General features: G+C 44.4%; 1 protein-coding gene across 1 annotated transcript in view; it reads left to right on the top strand.

Moving 5' to 3' along the window:
• The first annotated feature begins 303 nt into the window (after window positions 1–303).
• Window positions 304–25,873, top strand: part of ANAPC1 (anaphase promoting complex subunit 1) — a 57,128-nt gene continuing 31,558 nt past the window's right edge. The window contains exons 1-28 of the mRNA XM_069954556.1: window positions 304–634; window positions 2,260–2,421; window positions 4,266–4,317; window positions 5,942–6,042; window positions 7,078–7,160; window positions 8,395–8,468; window positions 8,556–8,701; window positions 9,447–9,673; window positions 10,106–10,312; window positions 10,760–10,855; window positions 12,267–12,357; window positions 13,169–13,234; window positions 13,720–13,860; window positions 14,137–14,277; window positions 16,679–16,739; window positions 17,052–17,239; window positions 18,187–18,261; window positions 18,549–18,814; window positions 19,298–19,389; window positions 20,690–20,838; window positions 22,026–22,104; window positions 22,181–22,214; window positions 22,362–22,432; window positions 22,663–22,841; window positions 23,235–23,464; window positions 23,914–24,032; window positions 24,209–24,480; window positions 25,055–25,289. Of these exons, the coding sequence (XP_069810657.1) occupies window positions 422–634; window positions 2,260–2,421; window positions 4,266–4,317; window positions 5,942–6,042; window positions 7,078–7,160; window positions 8,395–8,468; window positions 8,556–8,701; window positions 9,447–9,673; window positions 10,106–10,312; window positions 10,760–10,855; window positions 12,267–12,357; window positions 13,169–13,234; window positions 13,720–13,860; window positions 14,137–14,277; window positions 16,679–16,739; window positions 17,052–17,239; window positions 18,187–18,261; window positions 18,549–18,814; window positions 19,298–19,389; window positions 20,690–20,838; window positions 22,026–22,104; window positions 22,181–22,214; window positions 22,362–22,432; window positions 22,663–22,841; window positions 23,235–23,464; window positions 23,914–24,032; window positions 24,209–24,480; window positions 25,055–25,289 (3,850 nt within the window). The 5' untranslated portion in view covers window positions 304–421. The remainder of the gene's footprint in view (window positions 635–2,259; window positions 2,422–4,265; window positions 4,318–5,941; window positions 6,043–7,077; window positions 7,161–8,394; window positions 8,469–8,555; window positions 8,702–9,446; window positions 9,674–10,105; window positions 10,313–10,759; window positions 10,856–12,266; window positions 12,358–13,168; window positions 13,235–13,719; window positions 13,861–14,136; window positions 14,278–16,678; window positions 16,740–17,051; window positions 17,240–18,186; window positions 18,262–18,548; window positions 18,815–19,297; window positions 19,390–20,689; window positions 20,839–22,025; window positions 22,105–22,180; window positions 22,215–22,361; window positions 22,433–22,662; window positions 22,842–23,234; window positions 23,465–23,913; window positions 24,033–24,208; window positions 24,481–25,054; window positions 25,290–25,873) is intronic.

Raw genomic sequence — 25,873 nt, forward strand, 5'->3', positions numbered from 1 at the left:
CCCTCCTCTGTATACCGGGCCCCCCCTCTATCCCTGTATATACCGGGCCCCCTCTCTGTATACTGTGCCCCCCCTCTATCCCTCTGTATTCCGTGCCCCCCTCTATCCCTGTATATACCGTGCCCCCTCTCTGTATACCGTGCCCTCCTCTATCCCTGTATATACCGTGCCCCCTCTCTGTATACCGGGCCCCCCTCTATAGATGACATTCCCGCCCAGTAGGCCCAGCCGCCGCAGCAGCAGCAGAGCGGTTGGTTTCGGAGCGCTGTCACGTGACGCGGGAGCCGTAAAGCGCGGCGCCGGCAGTGTTGGCGCTCCAGCCCGGTGACAGCTCTGCCGCCCGGGAGCGCGGTGTGTGAGGCGCTGCTGCTCTTCCGTGACTCCGCTTACACCTCTTAAATAATGTGGATATCTGGAACCCATGTCGCTCCTCTATGAAGACAGGCAGACGATGATAGCCGCTGGGGATTTGCAGGAGTTTGTTCCTTTCGGCCGTGACCACAGCAGGCAGCATCCCAATGCCCTGGACCTCCAGCTCCGCCAGCTGCAGCCCGCCTCCGAGCTCTGGTCCTCCGACGGGGCTGCCGGGCTAGTGGGCTCCCTGCGGGAGGTGACCATCCACGAGAAGCACAAGGTACGGCGCTTCATCCCTCACAACTACAACTCCCAGCATGCACCGGGGTCACACAGCACAACTACAACTCCCAGCATGCATCGGGGGTCACACAGCACAACTACAACTCCCAGCATGCACCGGGGTCACCTCATCCCCTACACAACTACAACTCCCAGCATGCATTGGGGTCGCCTCATCCCCCAGCACAACTATAACTCCCAGCATGCACCAGGGTCACACAGCACAACTACAACTCCCAGCATGCACCGGGGGTCACCTCATCCCCTACACAACAACTCCCAGCATGCACCGGGATCACACAGCACAACTACAACTCCCAGCATGCACCGGGGGTCACACAGCACAACTACAACTCCCAGCATGCATCGGGGGTCACACAGCACAACTACAACTCCCAGCATGCACCGGGGTCACACAGCACAACTACAACTCCCAGCATGCACCGGGGTCACACAGCACAACTACAACTCCCAGCATGCACCGGGATCACACAGCACAACTACATCTCCCAGCATGCACCGGGATCACACAGCACAACTACATCTCCCAGCATGCACCGGGATCACACAGCACAACTACAACTCCCAGCATGCACCGGGATCACACAGCACAACTACAACTCCCAGCATGCACCGGGGTCACCTCATCCCCAACACAGCACAATTACAACTTCCAGCATGCATCGGGGTCACACAGTGCACAACTACAACTTCCAGCATGCACGGGGATCACACAGCACAACTACAACTCCCAGCATGCACGGGGATCACACAGCACAACTACAACTTCCAGCATGAACGGGGATCACACAGCACAACTACAACTCCCAGCATGCACCAGAGTCACCTCATCCCCCAACACAACTACAACTCCCAGCATGCACCGAGGTCACCTCATCCCCCAGCACAACTACAACTCCCAGCATGCACCGAGGTCACCTCATCCCCCAGCACAACTACAACTCCCAGCATGCCCCGGCCTCACCTCATTCCCTAACACAACTACAACTCCCAGCATGCATCGGGGGTCACCTCATCCCCCAGCACAACTACAACTCCCAGCATGCCCCGGCTTCACCTCATCCCCTAACACAACTACAACTCCCAGCATGCCCCGGCTTCACCTCATCCCCTAACACAGTGCTCCCCTACCAGGTGCAAGATTCCAACTCCCATCATGCTCTAATTGTAAAGTTCTGCAACATCTGAAGCCCCCCCCCCCCCCCCCCAATGTTCCTGAGATTGTATATACAGCCCCATGCCGCCCCATATAGACACCTCCCCCTCCCCCATATAGACACCTCTCCCTCCCCCATATAGACACCTCCCCCTCCCCCATATGAGCAGTGGGGTCCTGGGGTTCCTCCTGGTGTTTCTCCTATTCGTGTATCCGTGGCGTCCGTTGGGGATAGCGGAGTACAGACCTCCATCTCTGACGCTGCCGCCTATAGACAATGAATGGAGTGGCCAGACGGCTCCAGACAGCCCTCCTGACAATGGGTCGCCTCCGGTCAGTTAGTGCTGGCCCGTCCTAGTGAAGGTATACGCCGCACGCTCTGGGCAGGATACGGCTTGCTGGCTCTGCCCTCTGTATACGCTCACTGCTCTCCCTCTCATCTCCAGGAAAGTTGGCAGCTGAGGAAAGGAGTGGGTGACCCCAGCGAGGATGTGGAGTACGAAGAGGAGCTGTATGTGGCTGAGAACATGGTGATATGGAGCAAGGGGAGTAAGGTCCATGCGTCGGCCGTGTATAAAGCCTTCACCGTGGACAGCCCCGTGGTGCAGGTATATTATATCAGATTATCTATCCTGTAGGGTCTGTTACATGGGACACGTAAAATGAGAAAGTACTTTACAGTCCGGCCGATAGCAGCCCCCGCCCCATACACCCTATAATGCCTAATCCTGTACCTAAGGGGTTAAACAGAAAGCCCTCTGCCCTAATAAACACTCCAACACCCCCCCCCCCCTCTTCTCAAGTTTGAAATAAAAAGATATATATATAATGATAAACCCATGTACGGCCGGCTCCGGCAGGGGCGTTTCCATGGAAAAAACGAATGCAGTTGTGTGCCGTCCATTTGGATCCGTTTTTCCATCGACATCCATTATTAAAAAAAAAATAAATAAATTACACAAAAATAGTGTTGACTGTTTTTCTGTCCATTAAAAGTAGCCAAATAAAGGGTACAAACACACTGGGCGTATCCGCTGCGGATCTGTGCCCTGTACACTCTATGGGCAGACAAACTCTCAGCAACCTGCCCTTTTAACCCCCGCCGGAGTGTATACATAACCTTCTCCACGCTTTGGGGCTCCTGGCGTCTTCATGTCCTGCTCAGCCAATCAGTGCACTGCGGCAGGGCAGCGCACTGATTGGCCAAGCGGGACCTGCCAGGAACCCCCGAAGCAAGCCGGAGCGGGGAGCAGGTGATGTATACACTTCGGCGGCCGGGGGTTAACAGGGCGGGCTGCTGAGAAATTCGCAGGGGGATGTCCATCCTGCTGCGAGTTTGTCTGCCCATAGAGTGTACAGGGCACAGATCCGCAGCGGAAACGCCCAGTGTGTTTGTACCCAAAAACGGATACGTTAAACAGATAGGAAAAACGTAATGTGAACCCAGCCTAACCAGATTTCCCTTTATAACTTACCTGCCCCTGGCCACCGGATGTCATTTTTGGCTGGAATCCAGCTCACATATCCAGCTCTTCCAGCTGCAATGTCCAAGGCAGGCTGAGCGTTTGCCCCCCCCTCCCCCCCTTCCCTCAGCTAGTCAGTGACCGCAGTGGTGTCCTACCCCAGTCACTGATTGGCTGAGCAGGCAGTCACTCAGCTGCGTACATGATGTAAGGGTATGTTCACACCGCTGCGGAATCCCGCCGTGCTCAGTGTGCCACTGTGAGTGAATGAGAGGGTTTGCGCTCCTCCACTGCCGCCCCTCTGTTTAAAGAAGTGACATGTCACTTCTTTGAGTGGAGAGCGGGGGCTGCGGAGGAGCACATGCTCTCCCATAGATGGGCTATGGGACACTGAGACAGGCGGGGTTCAGCGGCAGAATTCCACCTGTTTTACTCAGTGTGAACATACCCTTACAGCTGGAACAGCAGCAGGACACCGTTGACTGTCAGCAGGATCTGGGAGCGGCGCTACGGAGCCTGAGGATAAGTAGGTTTACTTTATTTTCCCGCACTTCCCTGACTTTCTTCCTTCTTTTGAATTTTGCAGGACTCCTTTAATTTTAAATATAATCTTAAATACATAAAAAAAATAACAAAACAAAGTGATTGCAAAGTTCTATCAGTATAATTGCTCCAGTAACTTTTCTACAGTGACAGATTGGCGCAGTGCCGATCATTATGAAATCCGCCTCCGCTGCACCAGACCTGCTAATAAGCATATAAAGAAATACGGGAAAACTCTGGAATAATGCGGCCGAGTGAGGGGCACCGCTGGGTTCAGAGCGGCCATGCTGATGTGTAGATGAAGAAAAATTATTGGAGCAATTCTGCAGCTTCGCTTTAATCCCACAATTTTTTCCCTCCGGTTTTGCCGTACATTGTGTGACCTGCTCTTTAAAGAAATTACAAGACAATCTTTATATATTAAAGACACGTTCTTTATTTTGCAGGCTCTGTGGTGCGACTTCACTGTGCTTGGTAATAAATCAGAGAATGAAGAATGTAAGTTCCAATATCATGAGATTGATCAGATATTGATGTGGTAAAGCTGTGATATTATGCTTAAATTATGCTCACATCTGACTCCTGTGAAAATATTTTTCTTTCAAATCAACTGGTTTCAGAAAGTTGTATAGATTTGTAATTTACTTCTATTTAAAAATCTCCAGTCTTACTGTACTTATCAGCTGCTGTATGTCCTGCAGGAAGTGGCGTGTTCTCTCCAGTCTGACACAGTGCTCTCTGCTGCCACCTCTGTCCATGTCAGGAACTGTCCAGAGCAGCAGCAAATCCTCATAGAAAACCTCTCCTGCTCTGGACAGTTCCTGACATGGACAGAGGTGGCAGCAGAGAGCACTGTGTCAGACTGGAGAGAATACACAGCTTCCTGCAGGACATACAGCAACTGATAGGTACTGGAAGACTAGAGATTTTTATATAGAAGTAAATTACAAATCTATATAAGTTTCTGAAACCTGTTGATTTGGAAGAAAAACATTATTTACCCTTTAAGATTTCTTCTGAACTGTTGTGCACATCTGACTTCCTGTTCTGTTATGGGCAGGATTGGGTAAGAGAGAGCTCTGCCAGTGGCCATACTCTGTGCCATCACCAGAAGACTGTGTGATACTATGTAGAAAGATGTCTTAAAAAATATATATATATATGATTTTACCTTAACCCTAAGCTTTGCTTTTGATACATTTTTGTATACTTAAGAATTATGAGTATAGATATCCGCAAAGTAATTCATTTTATTGGATAAAAATATCATTAATACATGTATTAAAAACAAGGAGAGAAGAAAATGTCCAAAATGCAACATAACAGGACAAAACCACAGCACAGGGGTGAGAATTATAAACATCTACAGTATCACTAAATTCCTCTACCCGATATGTAAACTAATATGGCAGACACTAAAATGAAATAATAAAGTGCCGGGTATATTGTAATACTGCTCATTCATGTAGCTAACACAGGTCACCATTACCTATATACTATCACTATCTAGTGTCTACCCATATCACTTAGGGAGCCAGAATTCTATATATCTCAAAATGTGTAAAAGAACTCGCCCATCGTGCCGTGATTTTCCTGATGCCAACCCCGACGTACGTTTCGCCGTTGTAGCTTTATCAAGGGGCCTATTGGACAAAGCCATTTTTTTTAGATTCTCCGATAAACGTTGCGATAAAAGATGCGATCGACACTTAAACAAATTTACGTTAGTTATCTGATCGTTGCCTGCATATGGATGGAAAGGGGATCACTTAAATTTAAAGGATATAACAATTTTCGGATGATAATCTTTCTGTGTAATAGGGCCCTAAGGGAACCTGTTATCACTTCTATACTGCTTGAAGCGGGTGTAGTCAGGGTTCCTCTTTAGCTTCTCCTCGTCCCTGTATAGTGAGAGATCAGTGACGGCCTGCAGGACAGAAGCCACCAGTGACCTCCCCAGTGAATTATGGCTCGGGCAGCATGAATGTGATGGCAGGTTCACTTAGAATAAGATCTGTCAGGTCTCCTATGTCGCCATATGTGAGGTCATCTGTGTGTAATAGAAATCAGTGATAAAGGGAGCAGAATCCAATGTCTGACCTGAATCTTTTGTACTTCTCAGGTGATGATAAGGTAGAGAAATGCATCTGCATCCTGCAAAGCTCCTGCATCAACGTCCACAACACAGAAGGGAAGGATTATATTGCACCTTTGCCATTCCAGGTAGGGAAAATGTTTTATTTCCCAGTCTGTGAATTTCTAGTGACCTGAGCACAATGTAATAACTACTAAGTAGACGTCATAGGGTCATATAGATCTTAACAACAATAATATCTTCTGGTAGCTCTGGGGAAATGTAAAAGTTTACTAAATGGCTCCTAGTGCAGTAAAAAGGTAAGAGTCGGCATACTTGCCTCACCTGGCGCTGCAGCTGTCTGATCTTCAGGCCCCCCCTTATATCCTCTCTCTCTTTCTCCAATCATGTCCCCAATGAAAAGGGATATCATTGGAAGGGAAAACAAACAGCACGGGAACAGCAATCAGAAGATCTGATAGCTGAACCACCAGGGCAGGTAAGTATGCCAAAAAATTATTCTGGGCTGGGGGTGGGAACCTCCTTTCTCCCCTGTTATTGTGGTCATGCATATTCGCGTGCTCCATGTGGTCACTGATTCAGAAATTTTGGCATCTATTAAATGGGTACTCCGGCCCATCTTACTTCCTGCCGGAAGTGTGGTGTCTCGGCACTGCTGTGTTCCACCTCCACCATTCTGTGCCATGACATCAGCTGCAGTGGGCGTCTCTTCCTCAATGTGCCGCCCTCATCTTCAGACCCTTTTGTGCCGTACTGTCTAATGTCTGCAGTTGAGGGCGTCACATTGAGGAAGAGACGCCCACTGCAGCTGACGTCATGGCACAGAATGGCGGCGCTGGGACCCAGCCAGAGCAGAGCTGCTAAGGAAGAAAGATGGCTGGAGTACCACTTTATACCCCTTTAATGTGGCAAGCTAAATGCGAACCTCACAGCTGTGGGGTCTCAGGTATTTTTATACCAGATCACGTAAAAGTGGTTTAACACATTAGAGCTTTAACCCTTGTGAGGAAGAGTTATATATTTTACCGTCTATAATCATACATTCCTTTTTCTTACATTTTTACATGCACCATATGTTAAGTAACTCAGACGCCTTTGTGCAATTTTACATTAAAATAAATAAAAAAGCACAGTATTCTATTAGTATTTTTTTCCCCCTCCAGGTTGCTAATGTTTGGCCTACAAGATATGGTTTATTGTTTGAGCGCAGCAGCTACTCACATGAACTGCCGCAAAGTCCGCCAAGGTGGGTGGTGATGTTACTACTTAGGTATACGGAAGGTATCCGCTCACATTTAGCCATGGTGAATGTTTAACCTTTTTAAAGGGATACTCTGATTTATAGTGACTTTACCACTTCAGCCAACTCACAAGAACATTCATATGACCTGATGGACGGAGCTCATAGACATATAGGCGGCAGGACAGAGAAGTGCAGAAGGTGCTCATCACCCAGGGGAGGAGATATTGGTGCAGTGGGGGACGCTGGGCCTGCCTCCAATGCACTTTAAAGCTATGTTTACACAAGGTACAGACAATGGCCGTTGTATGGCACTCTAAAACAACGACCGTTGTATTAAGTTTTAAACAATGGCTGTTGTGCATTGATTACAAGGCCAGGAGAACAAACAAACTATTGCAGCCGGTGCCCTGGTCCATTTGTGTTTGCTTGAGAATAGAGAACATATTGAAATCATTATACTTACAACTATACATACTTATTACTGATTATTTATTTATTTTTTAATTATAATGTTCGTTGTTTGCTTAGACAATGCACTGCACTAGTTCTGTAGGTTACAGCATATGGTTGAGGCACAGCCTATGACAGAAGGATTTGTTATGCTGTTGGAGCTGTCCGTTCCCCCACGTCCTACCACCAGGCAAGGTTCACACCTAGTCCAAAAAAGTGAAAAGATACAATCCAGACTTTTTTTTTTTTTTTTTTACTTTCAAATTTAACTGGTGTCAGAAAGTTTTATATAGATTTGTAATTCTGTTTAAAATCTCCAGTCTCCCAGTACTTATCAGCAGTTGTAAGTCCTGAAGGAAGTGGTGTATTCTTTCCAGTCTGACACAGTGCTCTCTGCTGCCACCTCTGTCCATGTCAGGAACTGTCCGGAGCAGGAGAGGTTTTCTATGGGGATTTGCTGCTGCTCTGGACAGTTCCTGACATGGACAGAGGTGGCAGCAGAGAGCACTGTGTCAGACTGGAGAGAATACACCACTTCCTGCAGGACATACAGCATCTGATAAGTACTGAAAGACTGAAGATGTTTAAATAGAAGTAGATTACAAATCTGTACAACTTTCTGACACCAGTTGATTTATAAGAAAAATAAATCACCGGAGATCCCCTTTAAATGGGCAGTCAGATGATACATAGGTGCCTGTGATGCCCATATGCCCCAATAGGACGTATGGACAGGAATGTAAGTGACAAATAATCAATATGCATCAAGTATGTGTTCTAATTTTAGGGAACCTTTGCCGACTATGTTCAGCATGTTGCATCCCTTAGATGAGATCACCCCTCTAGTCTACAGATCAGGAGGTGAGTTATGGTTCGTGTACGGTTAATGTGCGTTTTACTTATTTAAAAAAAAAAAAATGTATATGTATCCCTTGCCTCTGATTGTAGGTATATTCGGCAGCACTCCGGTGCAGTATGTCTCCGACCACACATTAAGGATTGTTTTCACCAATGGTGACCCTTCTATAGTGATGACGTATGATACTGTACAGGGCTCACATACTGTCTGGGCTCTAAGGAAAGTGAAGTCTGAGGTAAGAGATCCAAAAGGAAAGCATAGCTAAGGCATAAAATAGGGATATATGTTAGCCTAAAGGGAGAGGAAGCATCTAAAAAAAAAAACATGTCAAACTACATCTTTTTTTTTTTTTTTTTTTTTTAATAATTGAATTTAATGGAAAAACGTATGCACACAAATGCATTAGTTTTTCGCATAAAATGGCTGAAAAAATTATTGCAAAATGCAGTGTGAACCCAGCCTAACTTGGAATCTCTTTGAGAGGATATATTAAAGAGCAAGTAATGAGTACAAAATGCAAGTAACCGCCTTATACTTACAGTATATATTAAGAGGGGCCACTATCAGCAGGTTGGAGTAATCTAACCTGCTGATCTGTCCCTATGGTATTCATTAGGAGGGGCAGACTGGCTGGGGGTGGATCGGGCGCAGAGGTGGTGGCCACGCCTCCAGGGCACCAAATGCCTAATTAGCAAAAGGATCAAACTTCTTATAGCATGGAAACAGTGCTGAGCATATGAGCAGGCTAGATTCTTCTTACCTGCTGGTAATTTCCCTTTAATTCAGAGCTGAAATCATGGTGTATTTGACTCCATTTGAAGAGTCCTGGAGACCATACATTAGTATCATTAGCATATATTAGACCATATCATTAGCAGAGCTTCTGGGTGTTTTTGCTGCTCAGGTCTATAGCACAATCTGTAGCTCTGAATCACTAATACAATGCATTTACTTATTACTGTCTGTATATTCACATGTAGGAACAAAGTGCAGTCTTGAAATACCCCGATCAGCTGGGTACCCCACAGCACGGGATGATGAACAGCTCGCTGACGGCTCATCTGCGGAGTGTGGCCAAAGGAGATTCCCCCACCGCCTCTCCTTTCCAGAACTATTCCTCCCTCCACAGCCAGAGTCGCTCAGTGTCTTCTCCCAGCATCCATTCTCGCTCCCACTCCCCCTCTATTTCCAATATGGCTGCTCTTAGGTGACTAATAGTATCTCTCGTCTCTCTCTTGTTTGTTCTGTTTATGCAACGTACGGTATGTAATGGTTTTCATGTAGGATTGTTACACACACACACACACACACACACACACACACACACACACACACACACACACACACACACTGCCTTTCATTAGGTTCTTGCTGTTAATTCGCTCATCTCTAGTCCTCTTAATTTTTTTGATGTGATGAAATATAAAACGCCCTACTCCTATCCTCAGGTCGTGTGTGGTATTACTACTTGGCTCTGTTCACTTCACTGGTGATATGCAATATCACACCCAAACTGAGGACAGGGGTGGTGCTGTTTCTGAAACAAAGCAGGCATGTTTTCTAATCCTGGTTAACCCCTTATACACAATAGAGGAAAGGATAAAGGTGGACACACGTATTCTATGTTTTTCTCTTCCAGCCGTTCCCATTCACCTGCCTTAGGAGTGCATTCGTTTTCTGGTGTACAGCGCGTTAATTTCTCCAGTTACACTCCATCGCCAAAGAGGTTAGGAACTTCCCATTCCCCCAACAGCACTTGTAGTGACTTCCTCACTGCAGAAACTGAACCGATTGTTCCAGAACTCTGCATTGATCACCTCTGGACAGAAACCATCACACAAACAAGGTAAAGGGGCTCTAATACAGGGTTATGTGTCAACATAAGGGTAGCCAGTGATGGGAAAGAGTTATTGCTTAGGCTGGGTTCACACTGCGTTTTGTTTCCCCCCCCCCCCCCCCATCCGTTTTATGCAAATAAATACAAAAAACAGATGCATTTGGGTGCATCCGTTTTTCTATTGACTTCCATTATAAAAAAAAATGTTGAAAAAACGGATCAAACTGCATCGTTTTATTTTAGCTTACACAAAAAATGTGGTTGACCACGTTTTTGTGTACGCTAAAAAAATCATTTGATTTTTTTTATAATGGGGGAAAAATGGACGCACACAAATGCATCAATTTATTTTTCATCCATTTTTTGCATAATATGGATGAAAAAAACGGATTGCAAAAATGCAGTGTGAACCAAGCCTAAATTTTATTTATTTTTTTATTTATTTTTTTTAAACAGGGAAAAGAATTCTCAGGCTACCAAAGTATTCATTACAGCAGATTTGTGTGGACAGAAGTTCCTGTGCTTCCTTGTAGATTCCCAGCATCAACTGAGGTATGTTTCTAAAATTACAGAGTAGCATTGCAATACTAAAAAATGTATAGGAGGAGCAGATGGTATAATACAGCCGTCAGTGACACAATGCGGTGTAGTACAACCACTAGTGACACAATGCTGGTATAGTACAGCAATCAGTGACACAATACCGGTATAGTACAGCCATCAGTGACACAATGTGGTATAGTACAACCATCAGTAACACAGTGCAGTATAGTACAGCCATCAGTGACACAATACCGGTATAGTACAGCCATCAGTAACACAGTGCAGTATAGTACAGCCATCAGTGACACAAAAGGTATAGCACAGCCATAACAGGGACTTTATACACAATGTATGACCTTGTTTACACAGTCACAAAAAGCAAAACCCTGCTTGTCTAATCACCAGCTAAATATATTTTATCCTTCACTATACAGGTATCTTACTGAGAGTCCTTTTACATGTAGCGATTTGTCCATCTTACACAGAAAGATGTGCGGCCGATAGATAAAGTTGAAAGCATGGTCGTATAATGTGATCACCCGAGGATCTGGCGTTTTCCCCGTCCTTGGCTGATCTCTGTCACTTTAACATGGACCGATTATTGGCTGCATGAGCATTTCTAGCAATGCTCCTGGCCAGTAATCTGCTTGTGTAGAAGGCCTCTGACCACCTTCACAACAATAACTGTTACCTTACACATAATGTCCCATAGAGGTTACAGAGTTCTGTATAACAGACTCCACACCAGAGCCTCTCACTGCACTGCAGTAGCCTTGTAAGACCAGTACTGAGCGGCCTCCAGCGCCTGGGCCATACTAAGGGCCTGGCCTAGCAAGGAAGGCAATGACAGTCCTTACTACTGGACTACCATTTCTGTCACTGTCTCACAATACCTACAAAAGAAAAGAGGCCATTTATTTAAAGGGGTATTCTGGAGAAATGTTTTTCTAAACAAACTGGTGTCAGAGAGTTATATAGATTTGTATTTACTTCTATTAAAAAAATCTCCAGTCTTCCAGTGCTTATCAGCTGCTGTATGTCCTGCAGGAAGTGGTGTATTCTTTCAAGTCTGACACTGTGCTCTCTGCTGCCACCTCTGTCCATGTCAGGAACTGTCCAGAGCAGCAGAAAATCCTCATAGAAAACCTCTCCTGCTCTGGACAATTCCTGACATGGACAGAGGTGGCAGCAGAGAGCACTGTGTCAGACTGGAAAGAATACACCACTTTCTGCAGGACATACAGCAGCTGATAAGTACTGGAGGACTGAAAGTTTTTAAAATGGAAGTAATTTACAAATCTGTATAACTTTCTAGTACCAGTTGATTTGCAAACATATATTTTTTTTTTTACTGGAGTACCCCTTTATCTGTTATTTATATTGGGGGGAAAAAACATTGTCTGTCTGGTTATGTTTCCAGGATGGTGAAGTTTGAAGAGAGTAATGACAAGTCACAGCTTATCTTTGGTTCTGTCACCAGTGTATCCGCAAAGGATGCTGCATCGGTAGAGGTAACTCTTTGTTTTTGTTAAAGGGGAAGTGTCATCAGAAAGTGACCTATTGTTTAGTTTTTCTGTAAGAATATTTTATTAGATTTTTTTTTTTGCGCAGGTTTATTCTAATATTTCAATTATTTCTCTGTATTATAAAATAATCCTGAAATCTTGCACTTTCACTCTCATCACAAAGCGTAAAACTAAGCTGAGATTTCCTGTACAGCATTACAGCATCTGGTGACACCAGTAGATAGATGGAACCAGTATAAGACAATGGCGCCTCTCTGTAAAATTTCCTTTTCAAAGGTCAGAGAATGCTCTGTATTTCACATTGATCTCAGTAGGACGAGCTCTGTCTATTGTCATCTATGTCCATGCTGTAAGTTTGTTGTAAAGCATGTAACTACTGTATATGCTGCTATAAAACAGCGCAGGCAAGAGGATGGCCCTCCTAACAATAATCAGACAATAGAAACAGATGAAAAAATGTGTTTCAGTATCTGGCTAGTCCTGTGTTTCGAGACTCTTTGATGAGGCTCCACTGGCTCTTCTTTTGCACATTCATGTTTCCCAGGGGACAATGCACCTAGGACTTCACTGCATTGAGCGCTTTCACTAGCAGCCGGCAGTGTTGTCGTTTTGGCTGGTCTTCCTGAGATCAGCGATCTGTTTCTCTTATGGTATTTGGCTTTCATCAGGAAAAGAAAATCTAGGCTATACATGCACTTTAAGCTCTTCATGCATTGTTCATCCATGAACTCCTTAAAGCGAATGTACATGGATAGAACGTCGCCGGGGTTAATACTATTGCCTTGTGTATTCACAGAGTATTAACACAATGGTGGTGTTGGAGAGCAATGGGAATTTGATTCTGTACACTGGTGTTGTAAGGGTAAGTTTTACTATCCATAAAGTTTAAGTTTGAGAGGACTGTATATCTATATTAAGTTTTAAAGGGACTTTTCACAAAAAAAAACCCTTATGCAGAACACGAGGGATCAGTGGGGAGGACTGACCCCTTAGGACCCCAGCTGACCATGAGAACAGCGGTCCTGTGTGCCCCTGGTGATCGGAGATGAGCACCTTTGCTCGATTCATCTCTATAAGCCGAGCGCTATATTCAGCTGCCTTCATCAGACCTATAGAATTAAACAGAGCATCAGCAAGTGTGTCCAACCCTTCAACTAAGGGGGCACAGGACCACATTCTCTTGGTCTGTGAGGGGCCCAGTAGTCTTGGGTAGTGTTGTATTTGAAATGACCTGTGAAGACATGTACCATACTGTGAGATCCTAATAGTTCTACCTGCTGCCGGATAGTTTGTTTCTCTGGTATCTGTCTCGCCAGTTATTTATTCCTTTATTCTCTATTCTCTAAGGTTGGAAAAATTTTCATTCAGGGATTGCCTGCCCCATCTCTGGGCATGTCAAATCCAATGCCGAGGCATTGTACCCCAATAGAGAGCGTCAGCACCCCTACAAAGCCACTGAACAAGCATTTGCTTCCTATGGAAGAGGTGGTAAGAGGATTCGATAACCTGTACATTGTCACCACTGGTTCTATATTGCATCAATTCTCTATATCTATCTATCTCTATCATGGATGCAAAGTATATCTTACGTGTGTGTGTGTGTGTGTGTAAAATATATATTATATATATATATATATATATATATATATAATATGTATATGTGTGTGTTTTGGAGCTATGTTTGTGTATTTTTCATTACTCACAGGGGTTTGCTGCTTATGTTATATAATATTAGATTACCATTATCCTTTTGTTTTTTATCAGGCAGGAATGCTTTCTCCAGTCCCTGAGCTCCGGGATTCTACCAGACTCCATGAGTCTAATTATATTGATGATTGCACATTTCATCAGTTTGGAACTTATATACAGTCTGTACGCGATCCAGTACACAACAGGTTAACTCTGGTAGGTAATCTCATGTGCTTGGTACCTGATAGGGTCCTCTTAGAGTAAAAAGATTTGTCTCAAACAAGCATCAATCAGCGAGATCGGAGCTAGTTTGCTTTACCTTTACACAGCAACACAAATTGAGCGGCCTGGCTGCATGAACAATCCTTGTATCGTTTGTGCAGCCCTGGAAACTGACAGCACAGACATGTATGTTTGTTTCCAGATCACAAGCAGTGTATACCTACCATCCGTGCTGCTTGGCATCTGGGTTTACCGTCTTCTTGCTGCAGGTGGTATCTTCAGGCCCCGCCTTCTCAGACTGTCAATCCTTCTGTAGGAGGCGGAGCCTAAATATACAGCCAGAGGATGGAAGACTTGGAGTCTGACTTTTTAAACTGGCTGGTTTGCTGGTGATCTTCTACTTCTCTACCAATTATCTCCAAATCCCTTGTATCCTTGCCTCACCTGTTTTGAAGACCTGCTCTTTTTTCAAAGATATGAAGGTGTTCTGCAACTAGTAACACCCAAAGGGGTTATCCGGTTAGGTAAAAGAGATGCTGAATAATCCCCACTCCTGGAAATGATCAATGTGTTTAATAGTTATTACCTTCTCAGTCTCCTTCAGAGAGTTCTGACTGTGCTCCCTTCTGTTCAAGACATGTAAAACTGTCTGCGCCGTCCTCTCCATCCCACTTCAGAACTGCCCTGCCATCTGTCTCTGCACTCTGTGATACCTGGAGGGTTATTCTCAGTGAGGTCACCACTGACTTAACCCCAGAGCGGGGCTGTCCAGCATTACAGAGTGCAGAGACAGCCGGTTAGAGATGCTGTTCACTTGAGTGTTCCTGAAGGGAGGGGGGTGAGAGGGAGTTCATCAGGGGGATGGAGAGGATAGTGCAGACACAATTTTATGTGTCTTGAGCAGAAGGAAGCACAGTCAGAACTTGGTGAAGAAGACTAATAAGGTAACGACTATTAAAAAGATTTTTTTTTTATTCATCAGAGAGGGCATTATTAAACATGTATTTTGGCCACTTTATAGTAAAATAGTTCAGTATACAGCATTAGTAGGTGTACTTACTCTATATACTGACAGCAGCTCCCTGTGTACTCACTGTATATACTGACAGCAGCTCCCTGTGTACTCACTGTATATACTGACAGCAGCCCCCTGTGTACTCACTGTATATACTGACAGCAGCTCCCTGTGTACTCACTGTATATACTGACAGCAGCTCCCTGTGTACTCACTGTATATACTGACAGCAGCTCCCTGTGTACTCACTGTATATACTGACAGCAGCTCCCTGTGTACTCACTGTATATACTGACAGCAGCTCCCTGTGTACTCACTGTATATACTGACAGCGGCTCCCTGTGTACTCACTGTATATACTGACAGCGGCTCCCTGTACTCACTGTATATACTGACAGCAGCTCCCTGTGTACTCACTGTATATACTTACAACAGCCCCCTGTACTCACTGTATATACTGACAGCGGCTCCCTGTGTACTCACTGTATATACTGACAGCTGCTCCCTGTGTACTCACTGTATATACTGACAGCAGCTCCCTGTGTACTAACTGTATATACTGACAGCAGCCCCCTGTGTACTCACTGTATATACTGACAGCAGCCCCCTGTGTACTCACTGTATATACTGACAGCAGCTTCCTGTGTACTCACTGTATATACTGACTGCAGCTCCCTGTGTACTTACTGTATATACTGAGAGCAGCATCCTGTGTACTCACTGTATATACTGACTGCAGCTCCCTGTGTACTTACTGTATATACTGAGAGCAGCATCCTGTGTACTCACTGTATATACTGACAGCAGCTCCCTGTGTACTCACCTACTAATACTGTATACTTAACTATTTTACTAAAATGTGTCCAATTTTTTTAAATCACCTTGTGTCAGATAGTCATACAGATTAAAATGTCTCCAGTCTTCCAGTACTTATCAGCTGCTGTATGTCCTGCAGGAAGAAGGGTATTCTTTCCAGTCTGACACAGTGCTCTCTGCTGCTACCTCTGGGAATGTCAGGAACTGTCCAGAGTAGGAGAGGTTTTCTATGGGGATTTGCTGCTGCTCTGGACAGTTATTGACATGGACAGAGGTGGCAGCAGAGAGCACTGTGTCAGACTGGGGAGAAAACACCACTTCATGCAGGACATACAGCAGCTGATAAGTACTGGAAGACTTGAGATTTTTAAATAAAAGCAATTTACTTATTTTTGGTACCACTTAAAATGCAAAATATTTCACTGGAGTACCCCTTTACCTGGATAACTGCTAGCATTATACATTTATGTAACGCATGTTATTTTCTGTTTGTTTTCTTTAAATTTTCCCAAACTTAATGAAGTGAACTGTATTTACATTGCTTTTTTTTTTTTTTATATATAGGAGCTGACAAATGGGTCTTTGGTTAGAATAACCATTCCAGATGTTGCTACCTCTGAACTAGGCAAGTGTCTACTCCCCCATACATTGCACAGTTCTCTCCATTGGTCATCTATAGAACCTGATAGCTGCTGGATTATTTGTTGTGTAGAATTGCCTTTTTTGTGTTATAATTTCTTTTTTCTTTGCAAACCTGTCGGATAAATGTTCCACTATTTTTTATTTTAAATGGGCTCTGGGAACACCAACCAAAACTTTTACTTTGTCTCTAGAACATGTCAGAAGGTTTATTAAAGTGACAATGTATTTATTATAAGGATTTTTGTTTCTTCCCTTTAATTGTAAAATACATTATTTTTTTTTCTCACTTTTGCAGTGAAAAGTTGTCTCCAAGCCATTAAATACATCTTGCCAAAAGAAGTAGCCGTGCAGATGCTGGTGAAATGGTACAACTGCCACAATGCACCCGGAGGCCCCAGTAACCACTCCGAATGGAACCTGTTCGTTACCTGCCTCATGAATATGATGGGATACAACACTGACAAACTATCCTGGACTCACAATGTAAGTGCAGAACATGGTATGATGTGGTGTATTTCGTCTCCTAATGTGGAGCCAGTTTGCCCCATGGGTCATGTGCAGTGCGCCCGGTCCACAGAGTGTATAAGGTTACATAGTAATGCAGTAGCATCACAACTCGCCCTCTGGCTGTAGAGTAAGGGCCCTATTCCACCGGACGATTATCGTTCAGATTATCGTTAAATCGTTCGAATCTAAACGATAATCGTTCGGTTGAAATGCAGTTAACAATTAACCACCGATCGAGAAATCGTTGATCGCTTTATAAGACCTGGACCTATTTTTATCGTTGCTCGTTCGCAAAACGTTCGCATTGAGTAAGATGTAGTTCGGTCATTCGCAATAGCGAAGAAAAAAACGATTGCAAACACCATCATAAGTAACTATTATCGTTCCATGGAAATGAGTGAACGTTTTCAGGTCTTTCGCAATAGCGGTCGTTTGAGATCGTTAATCGTTAACGATTATGCGAACGATAATCGACCGGTGTTATAGGGCCCTAAGGAGCAGCACCCCTCCTTACAGTACAGGAGCAGGGAATGCCTTCATAAAGCTGGGATTCCCTGCTCTGCAGGGTCTCCCGCCCAGAAGCAGAAAGCTTCTGCTTTTGGGCAGGCTTTTTAAAATCATGGCATGGGAGTTAAAGTCTGGCTCCCTTGGGACCAGGCGGCTGGAGCGAGCATATACTTTACCTGATCCCGGCTCCGGCTTGCTGAAGACACCGTGAACTGCCGAAGCAAGCCGGAGCCGGGATCAGGTAAAGTGTATGCTCCGGCAGGCTGGGGACAAACTCTTGTCTGCCATTGAAAGAATAGGGCCGGGATCCGCAGCGAGTCTCGCTGAGAGCACTCGCTGCGGATCCGGCAAGTGGGTTTTTACCCTTAAAGGTTTTTATTAACACTTTTTGTATATTAATAACTTTGCCTTTTCAGCTTGATTTTGAAGGCTCTTTGTCGCCAGTGATTGCGCCTAAGAAAGCCAGACCATCCGAAACTGGATCAGATGAGGTAAAGTGTGATCGGCGAGACACCATCCAACCATACTATCCATCCATGTGAAGTTTATGCATTTTTTTTCTTTTTTCAAGAAAGGGAGTAGATCTGTTCAGAGAAAGTTAAAAATCCAATCATCTGTCTATGAACCCGTATGAACAGTCTATGGTTTTCAAGGCTGTTCAGGCTTCCACTACTGCGTGAAGGACCTGTTATATGTGCATATACAATATGATATAACCAGTAATGTGCAAGGCCTAGGCCTAGTTATAGTGCATTCAGCTGTTTGTATGCTTCTCTAGGATTGGGAGTACCTGATAAATTCAGACTATCACCGAAATGTGGAGTTCCATGTCTTGGCTAAAGCTCTGCAGCTGGATCCTGTGGAGGTGCCTCCTTATAAAGAAGATGGCCAGCAAGTCTTTCATCTGGACTCTACTGCTCTTCTGTTCAGTCATATACCAGCCATATTCTATGTGCTTCATCTCACCTATGAAGAACTGAAACTGAACACCTTGATGCGAGAAGGCATCCACTCCCTGGTCACCCTGCTCCTGCAGCTGGCAAGGTACTTAGTGAAGGCCTATGTCTTTGTATTACTGTTATAGCTTGGTATGGAGACTGCAGAGGAAGTGTGACCTAGAGATGGCTATATAATGTACTGACAAAAAGTGTCATCATAATTAATCTCCGCAGGGCACTGTCCATGCACGGACGGGTTTCTGCAGACGTGTACATTTAGCTCTGAGGCTTGGCCCTCTGGATCCCCTCCTCCAGGATGTGCTGTCCTGCTTTATGCTGATAGCTAAGCATGGAGGAACATGTGACCATGCCCCTCCCCCAGTGTCCTTCACTGAGCCTGTATATGCCTATAGAGGTCATGGGGGTGGGGCATGGTCACATGCTCCTCCATGTCGGCCATCTTATAGACAGAATTGCCACAGAGCAGGACAGCACAGCCAACCCCTTTAACCCGGGAAGATAACCATTACTATTTATTCTTACAGATTCTTCCCATTTAATACTATATTCTTGTATTTTTGGCTTTTAGGGACCTGAACTTGCCTCCTTACACTGATTATTACTTCAGAGACTATCCCGCTCTTCTCCGGATTTCAGGGCAGACGTGTTGCATGGAGCCAAGTAAGTTTTATACTTGGAACCTTCTATATGGGTCTTAGGAAAGGGGTCGGTGAGTTTCATATGTTTGTGCAGCCATAAACTGTTGTCTTCGGGATCAGGAGGTTTGGACATCATCAGAATATTTGTACAAGAATCATTGTTTGTGGCGCGTAAAACCGTCGCTCTGCAATGAATGGATCCAAGACCACCTACTGGGACTAAGTGGATACATAACGTACAAAAACAGGGGTTGCCCACGTAACTTTGGGAAGGTGTGGGACCTATGGTGGTCATCTCCACTCACTAACTATACCCCTAACCAATACATGAGAGTTAAAAACTCTATTAACGATTGAGAATGGGGAGGATAGGATTACTTTTAAAAAATATGTATCTAGGAGGGCAGTGCTCCTAACAGTCAGATTGTGGAGCAAACTCCTAACTGCCCTGGAATGGCGCCGAGGAGGAAGGTAAGAGACATAGACGTAAGAGACATAGACGTAAGAGACATAGACGTAAGAGACATAGACGTAAGAGACATAGACGTAAGAGACATAGACGTAAGAGACATAGACGTAAGAGACATAAGACGTAAGAGACATAGACGTAAGAGACATAGACGTAAGAGACATAGACGTAAGAGACATAGACGTAAGAGACATAGACGTAAGAGACATAGACGTAAGAGACATAGACGTAAGAGACATAGACGTAAGAGACATAGACGTAAGAGACATAGACGTAAGAGACATAGACGTAAGAGACATAGACGTAAGAGACATAGACGTAAGAGACATAGACGTAAGAGACATAGACGTAAGAGACATAGACGTAAGAGACATAGACGTAAGAGACATAGACGTAAGAGACATAGACGTAAGAGACATAGACGTAAGAGACATAGACGTAAGAGACATAGACGTAAGAGACATAGACGTAAGAGACATAGACGTAAGAGACATAGACGTAAGAGACATAGACGTAAGAGACATAGACGTAAGAGACATAGACGTAAGAGACATAGACGTAAGAGACATAGACGTAAGAGACATAGACGTAAGAGACATAGACGTAAGAGACATAGACGTAAGAGACATAGACGTAAGAGACATAGACGTAAGAGACATAGACGTAAGAGACATAGACGTAAGAGACATAGACGTAAGAGACATAGACGTAAGAGACACTACCTTCCTCCTCAGCGTCTCCTGTGCAATAGGGACATATCAGCAGGTTAGTTATTGAGTTATATGGTTTCTGTTTGTCTGCAATAACACTTTTCATCCGTTCCGTTTCTTATAATTCCTTATGCTTCTTGCAGCACAGATCAGTTTCATGAGTTACCCATCGTTTTTTACTTCTGATCCCCCAAGTATCTATCAGTGGCTGAGCTCCTGCCTAAAAGGAGAAAAACTGAGAGCTTTCCCATATCTTCCTGGCATATGCAAGAGAAGCAAGCTAGTAGTACTGGTAAAAAAAATTATGTATATTATTATACTTATGTAGATAGATTTGCTTTCTGTGATCACAAAGGTTCTGTTCTGGTTTAGAGGGAACCATTGCTATTATGTAATAAACTGTAAGCATTAGCATTTCAGCTCTGACCTGTGTTTGTATCATTGTTCTTGTACCTTCAGGTACATCTGGCCAAGGGTTCATGAACTCTGATATCTGCCGGGGTAGTGTCAGGAGGACCCCCATACACGCTAGACAGTCTGACAATCTAAATGCATTTGGTGGCTTCAGTTAATGTGTATGGGGCCTTATGACAAATTAAAGGGGTACTCTGGCGAAAATCTTTTACTTTCAAATCAACTGGTTTCAGAAAGGTATATAGATTTGTAATTTACTACTATTTAAAAATCTCCAGTCTTTTTTTTTTTTTTTCTTGTTCTTTATGTTTTGTATTCTTACAATTTTGATATTGCTTTTGTACTGTATACTTTGTACACTTGGCATCATTTTACTTTGCTTATGTTTTGTGTTAAAAAAAAATTGAGAAAACTCAATAAAAACTATTAAACCAAAAATCTCCTGTCTTAGGAGATGCTGGGGTGGGGCAGGAGGGGTTGTTTTACTGTTTGTAAACTGAAGTGTACAATAAAAATTATCTGATTTAAAAAGGAAAATCTCCAGTCTTCCAGTACTTATCAGCTGCTGTATGTCCTGCAGGAAGTGGTGTATTCTCTCCAGTCTGACACAGTGCTCTCTGTTGCCACCTCTGTCCATGTCAGGAACTGTCCAGAGCAGGAGAACTTTTCTATGGGGATTTGCTGCTGCTCTGGACAGTTCCTGACATGGACAGAGGTGGCAGCAGAGAGCACTGTGTCAGACTGAAGACAATACACCACTTCCTGCAGGACATACAGCAGCTAATAAGTACTGGAAGACTGGAGATTTTTAAATAGAAGTAAATTACAAATCTATGTTGCCTTCTGACATCAGTTAATTTGAAAAAAAACAAGGATTTTTGCTGGAGTACCCCTTTAAGCACATATAACCACTATATTGGTTGAATTCTTTAAAAACTAAATTTCCCTATTGCTAGGTAACATAGCGGCCCTTGAGATCTGAATCATGCTGTGTACTATACATGCATACATCTGTCTTCCGATCATTGAGGTTACGCTACCTATATGCCTCTTATTGTCTTGTAGAGTTTTGCATTGTATATTCTTGGGGATGAGAATGCGGTTGCAAATGGGACATCAAAGTACCTGTCCAAGATAACCGCAGGTAAGGGACTCGTACGCCTCTTCACAATTAGTAATCGTGTGTCATCCGGATATAATGGGAGAAATTTGTCTTTCAGGGCAGAGAAAACAGCAGCTGGAAGACGACAGAAGGTGAGAATAAAAAAATTTTATTTATGGGGGATAAAAAAAAAAAAAAAAAGCAAAAATTTAATTTTGCATTTTTATAGTAAAAACCATTCCATTACGACAATGCTTATAGAGTGGTGACCTAGTGCTGCGTTTTGTTTGTCCATCTAGGCACAGCTTAAAGCCCGTCCCAACGGTATCAAGTCTTTCAGAGAAGCTGGTGGTGTGGATGACGGACATAGGTGAGCGGCTGTACTTCACAGATATGAAAGCTTCCACACACTTTGCTTCACATTATACGCCAGACTCATTGACTTGCGTTATGCAGCCCTTTCGATCACATGATATGAAGCAGAGACGCAGTATGGGGCGGCCTGGCACACGTCCTGCCCTTTAACCCTTTCTGTGCTGCAGCATGTAAGTGATACACAGCTTTAGTTCTCTTTTCAAACTTACTATTTCTTTTGTAAAGGTTTTTCTCTACAAGATTTGGAATCTCTTCCATTTGGAGTTGCTCTTCCTATTCGTCACGCCATCTATCAGTGTCGACAAGAACCTGCCTCTGATTGGCCAGAAGCAGTCTGCCTTCTCATTGGACGTCAAGACCTTTCCAAGCAAGCCTGTCAAGGGAACTTTCCACAAGCCAAATCTGTGAGTGCCGTCCGGTTTGGAGAGGGAGCATTTATATTATCATTATCAACTGGTACTGGGACACATTACTGTGACATGTTACATGCATTGCCAGATTGTTAGTATTTTATATATGCTCAAAACTTTCATGTATAGCTTACACAGGTTATCACAGCGGTATCACAGCAGCGGCAAACTGCATTTCACTTGTGTGTGTCTGTTCGTATATTCTTCTGTTCTATGAGAAGCCTGGGTCCTGCTGCTTGTGGGGGCCCATAGGCTGATTCACCCAATTACTGGACAGCAATATAAAGGGGCCCGGCAGAGTGGTTTATCTCAATTGCATACTTTGATTTTAGATCCTGTATGGTGTAAAGTCATTGCACTTGTGGTACCTGACATCTCTGTTTTCAGGCATCTACAACCCAGGTTCCATCAGCAGACGTTCCTCCCGCGGGGGAGGCAGAAGAGGAGGATGATGGTATGAATGACCTGAACCAAGAAGTGATGTCGTTGATCTGGAGCGAGGACCTGAGAGTGCAGGAAGTTCGGAGGCTTCTTCAGAGTTCCCCTCCAGTGCGTGTAAATGTCATTCAGATGCCGGAAGTGAGTGACCATGAATACATAGAGGAGAAAGAGAACAGGTAAAAGGGTCTACAAAGTGTGTGACTTCTATTACAGTAAATGGGTGTTTCGGACATTGTACACTGGTGACCCATCCTCAGGATAGGCCATCTGTGTTTGGTTGGTGGAGTGCCGACACCCAGCCCCCTCACAATCAGACTGGCTGCGGCTGTGGCACATACAGAATGAAAGGGGCCAGAAAACTGTGTGGTTGTGTCTCCGGGCTACTGCAGCTCAGCTACTATTGAAGTGAATGGGAGCTGATTTGCAGTAACCTGGTGCCACCGCTACATAATGGTGCCTGGCTTCCGCCCCCCTTGATTCTGCATGTGTTGGAGCCTTGAGCAGTTGATCAGTAGGGGGACCAAATGGCGGCACCCTTCTGATCAGATATTAATACACCATGAGCGTATAATACCTGGGAAACCCCATTTATTATAGTTCACATATAGGCCTGACTATCTTACAGACTGCTACAGCTGTGTCAGAGGACCATGGCGCTACCTGTTGGCCGAGGGATGTTCACTTTGTTTTCCCATCATCCAGTTCCTACAGAGCCGCTTCCCATTCCGAAACTGAACCTGACAGGTTGGTTTCTTGTTCCTTTTTCTATCACCTGTGAATAGAGATGGATGTGATGTGTTCCCCTACACAAAGTAGCCATGGAGGAGATGTGTTTGTGCTTATGTGTCAGTATGCCGTCTGTATTTCTTAAATCTTGAAGCTTTAACGTTTGTGGATTTTTGTTCTATATTAATGAACAGGGCGCGCTCCACCTAGGAACACAACTGTGGATCTCAATAGTGGAAACATTGATGTCCCGCCGAATATGGCCTGTTGGGCTAGCTTTCACAATGGAGTGGCTGCAGGCCTAAAGATTGCCCCGGCCTCCCAGATCGACTCTGCTTGGATTGTTTACAACAAGCCCAAAAATGCTGAACTGGCCAATGAGTATGCTGGATTTCTCATGGCGTTGGGTTTAAATGGGCATCTCACTAAGCTGGCCACATTGAATATACACGACTACTTAACAAAGGTACGACTACTGACATCTTATTTCATATGCACGTGACCTAACCAGCGTCCTGACATTTAAAGGGGTAGTTCACAGAAAAATTATTTTAAATCAACTCGTGCCAGAGATTTGTAATTAACTTCTATTAAAAATCTCATGTCTACCAGTACTTATCAACTGCTGTATGTCCTGCAGGCAGTGGTGTATTCTTTCTAGTCTGGAGAGCAGGGAATGTTTTCTATGGGGATTTGCTGCTGCTCTGGACAGTTCCTGACATGGACAGAGGTGGCAGCAGAGAGCACTGTGTCAAACTGGAACGTATACACCCTTTCTGCAAGACATACAGCAGCTGGTAAGTACTGGAAGACTAGAGTTTTTTTTTTTTTTATAGAAGTAAATTACAAATCTATATAACTTTCTGGCACCAGTTGATTTGAAACCTAAAGATTTTTCCCTTTAACTTTTCTAGAGTTGCAGGTCCTAACATTAGTTGCAGTGGTGATAATGTTTTCTATATACAGCACATATCTTGCATTGACTTTCTCCATTCAACCATTACTTATGGATAATTTTGTTTCTTCTCTCCACAAATTAGGGCCATGAGATGACCAGCATCGGGCTGCTGCTTGGGGTTTCAGCAGCCAAACTTGGGACCATGGACATCTCCATTACACGACTTCTGAGCATTCACATCCCGGCCCTCTTACCTCCGACCTCCACTGAGCTGGATGTACCACACAATGTGCAGGTGGCTGCTGTGATCGGCATCGGCATGGTCTACCAGGGAACCGCCCACAGACACATTGCAGAAGTGTTGCTAGCCGAAATAGGTGAAATATCATGTGTCATTACATTGCGGCTGTGTCAGTACAGTACTACGAAGATTTAAACAGTTGTGACGTTCCCGGCATCATAACAATACAAGCTGGCGGGAGATCTGTAAATCTGGTCCATAGCACATTGTCCATGCACGGACTGTATCCCTGTAACGTGTGAATGTATTATTCAGCTATTAGTAACTTGGGTTATTCTCTTTGCATGCCCTGGTGTTCTGTTCGGCGGCCATCCTTCCATGGTAGGTCTTACTTTCGGAGGAGGCCTTATATTTAGCAATTCATCAGATTGGCTAGACGGGACATCAGGGATCAAGGACCCACACAAGCAGGCTGGAGTGCCAACAAGTAAAGTACTTGCTGGGCAGCGTAGTGTTAGGGGGGACAGGGCTTTACATACTTGCAGCGGAATGAAGTATGTAAACCCATACAGAATGACAGGACACAGCGCAACTTGCAGCGTGAAAACTGCTGCAATTCTGTACATGTGAAACTGGTCTTGAGATATTCCGGCATCACAATATTTTGAAAGGTTTAACAGACTAGATGTAATGCATTCGCTGGCTGCAGCAGGACGCACA

Source organism: Dendropsophus ebraccatus, chromosome 15, assembly GCF_027789765.1.
Source record: "Dendropsophus ebraccatus isolate aDenEbr1 chromosome 15, aDenEbr1.pat, whole genome shotgun sequence".
Classification (NCBI taxonomy): domain Eukaryota; kingdom Metazoa; phylum Chordata; class Amphibia; order Anura; family Hylidae; genus Dendropsophus; species Dendropsophus ebraccatus.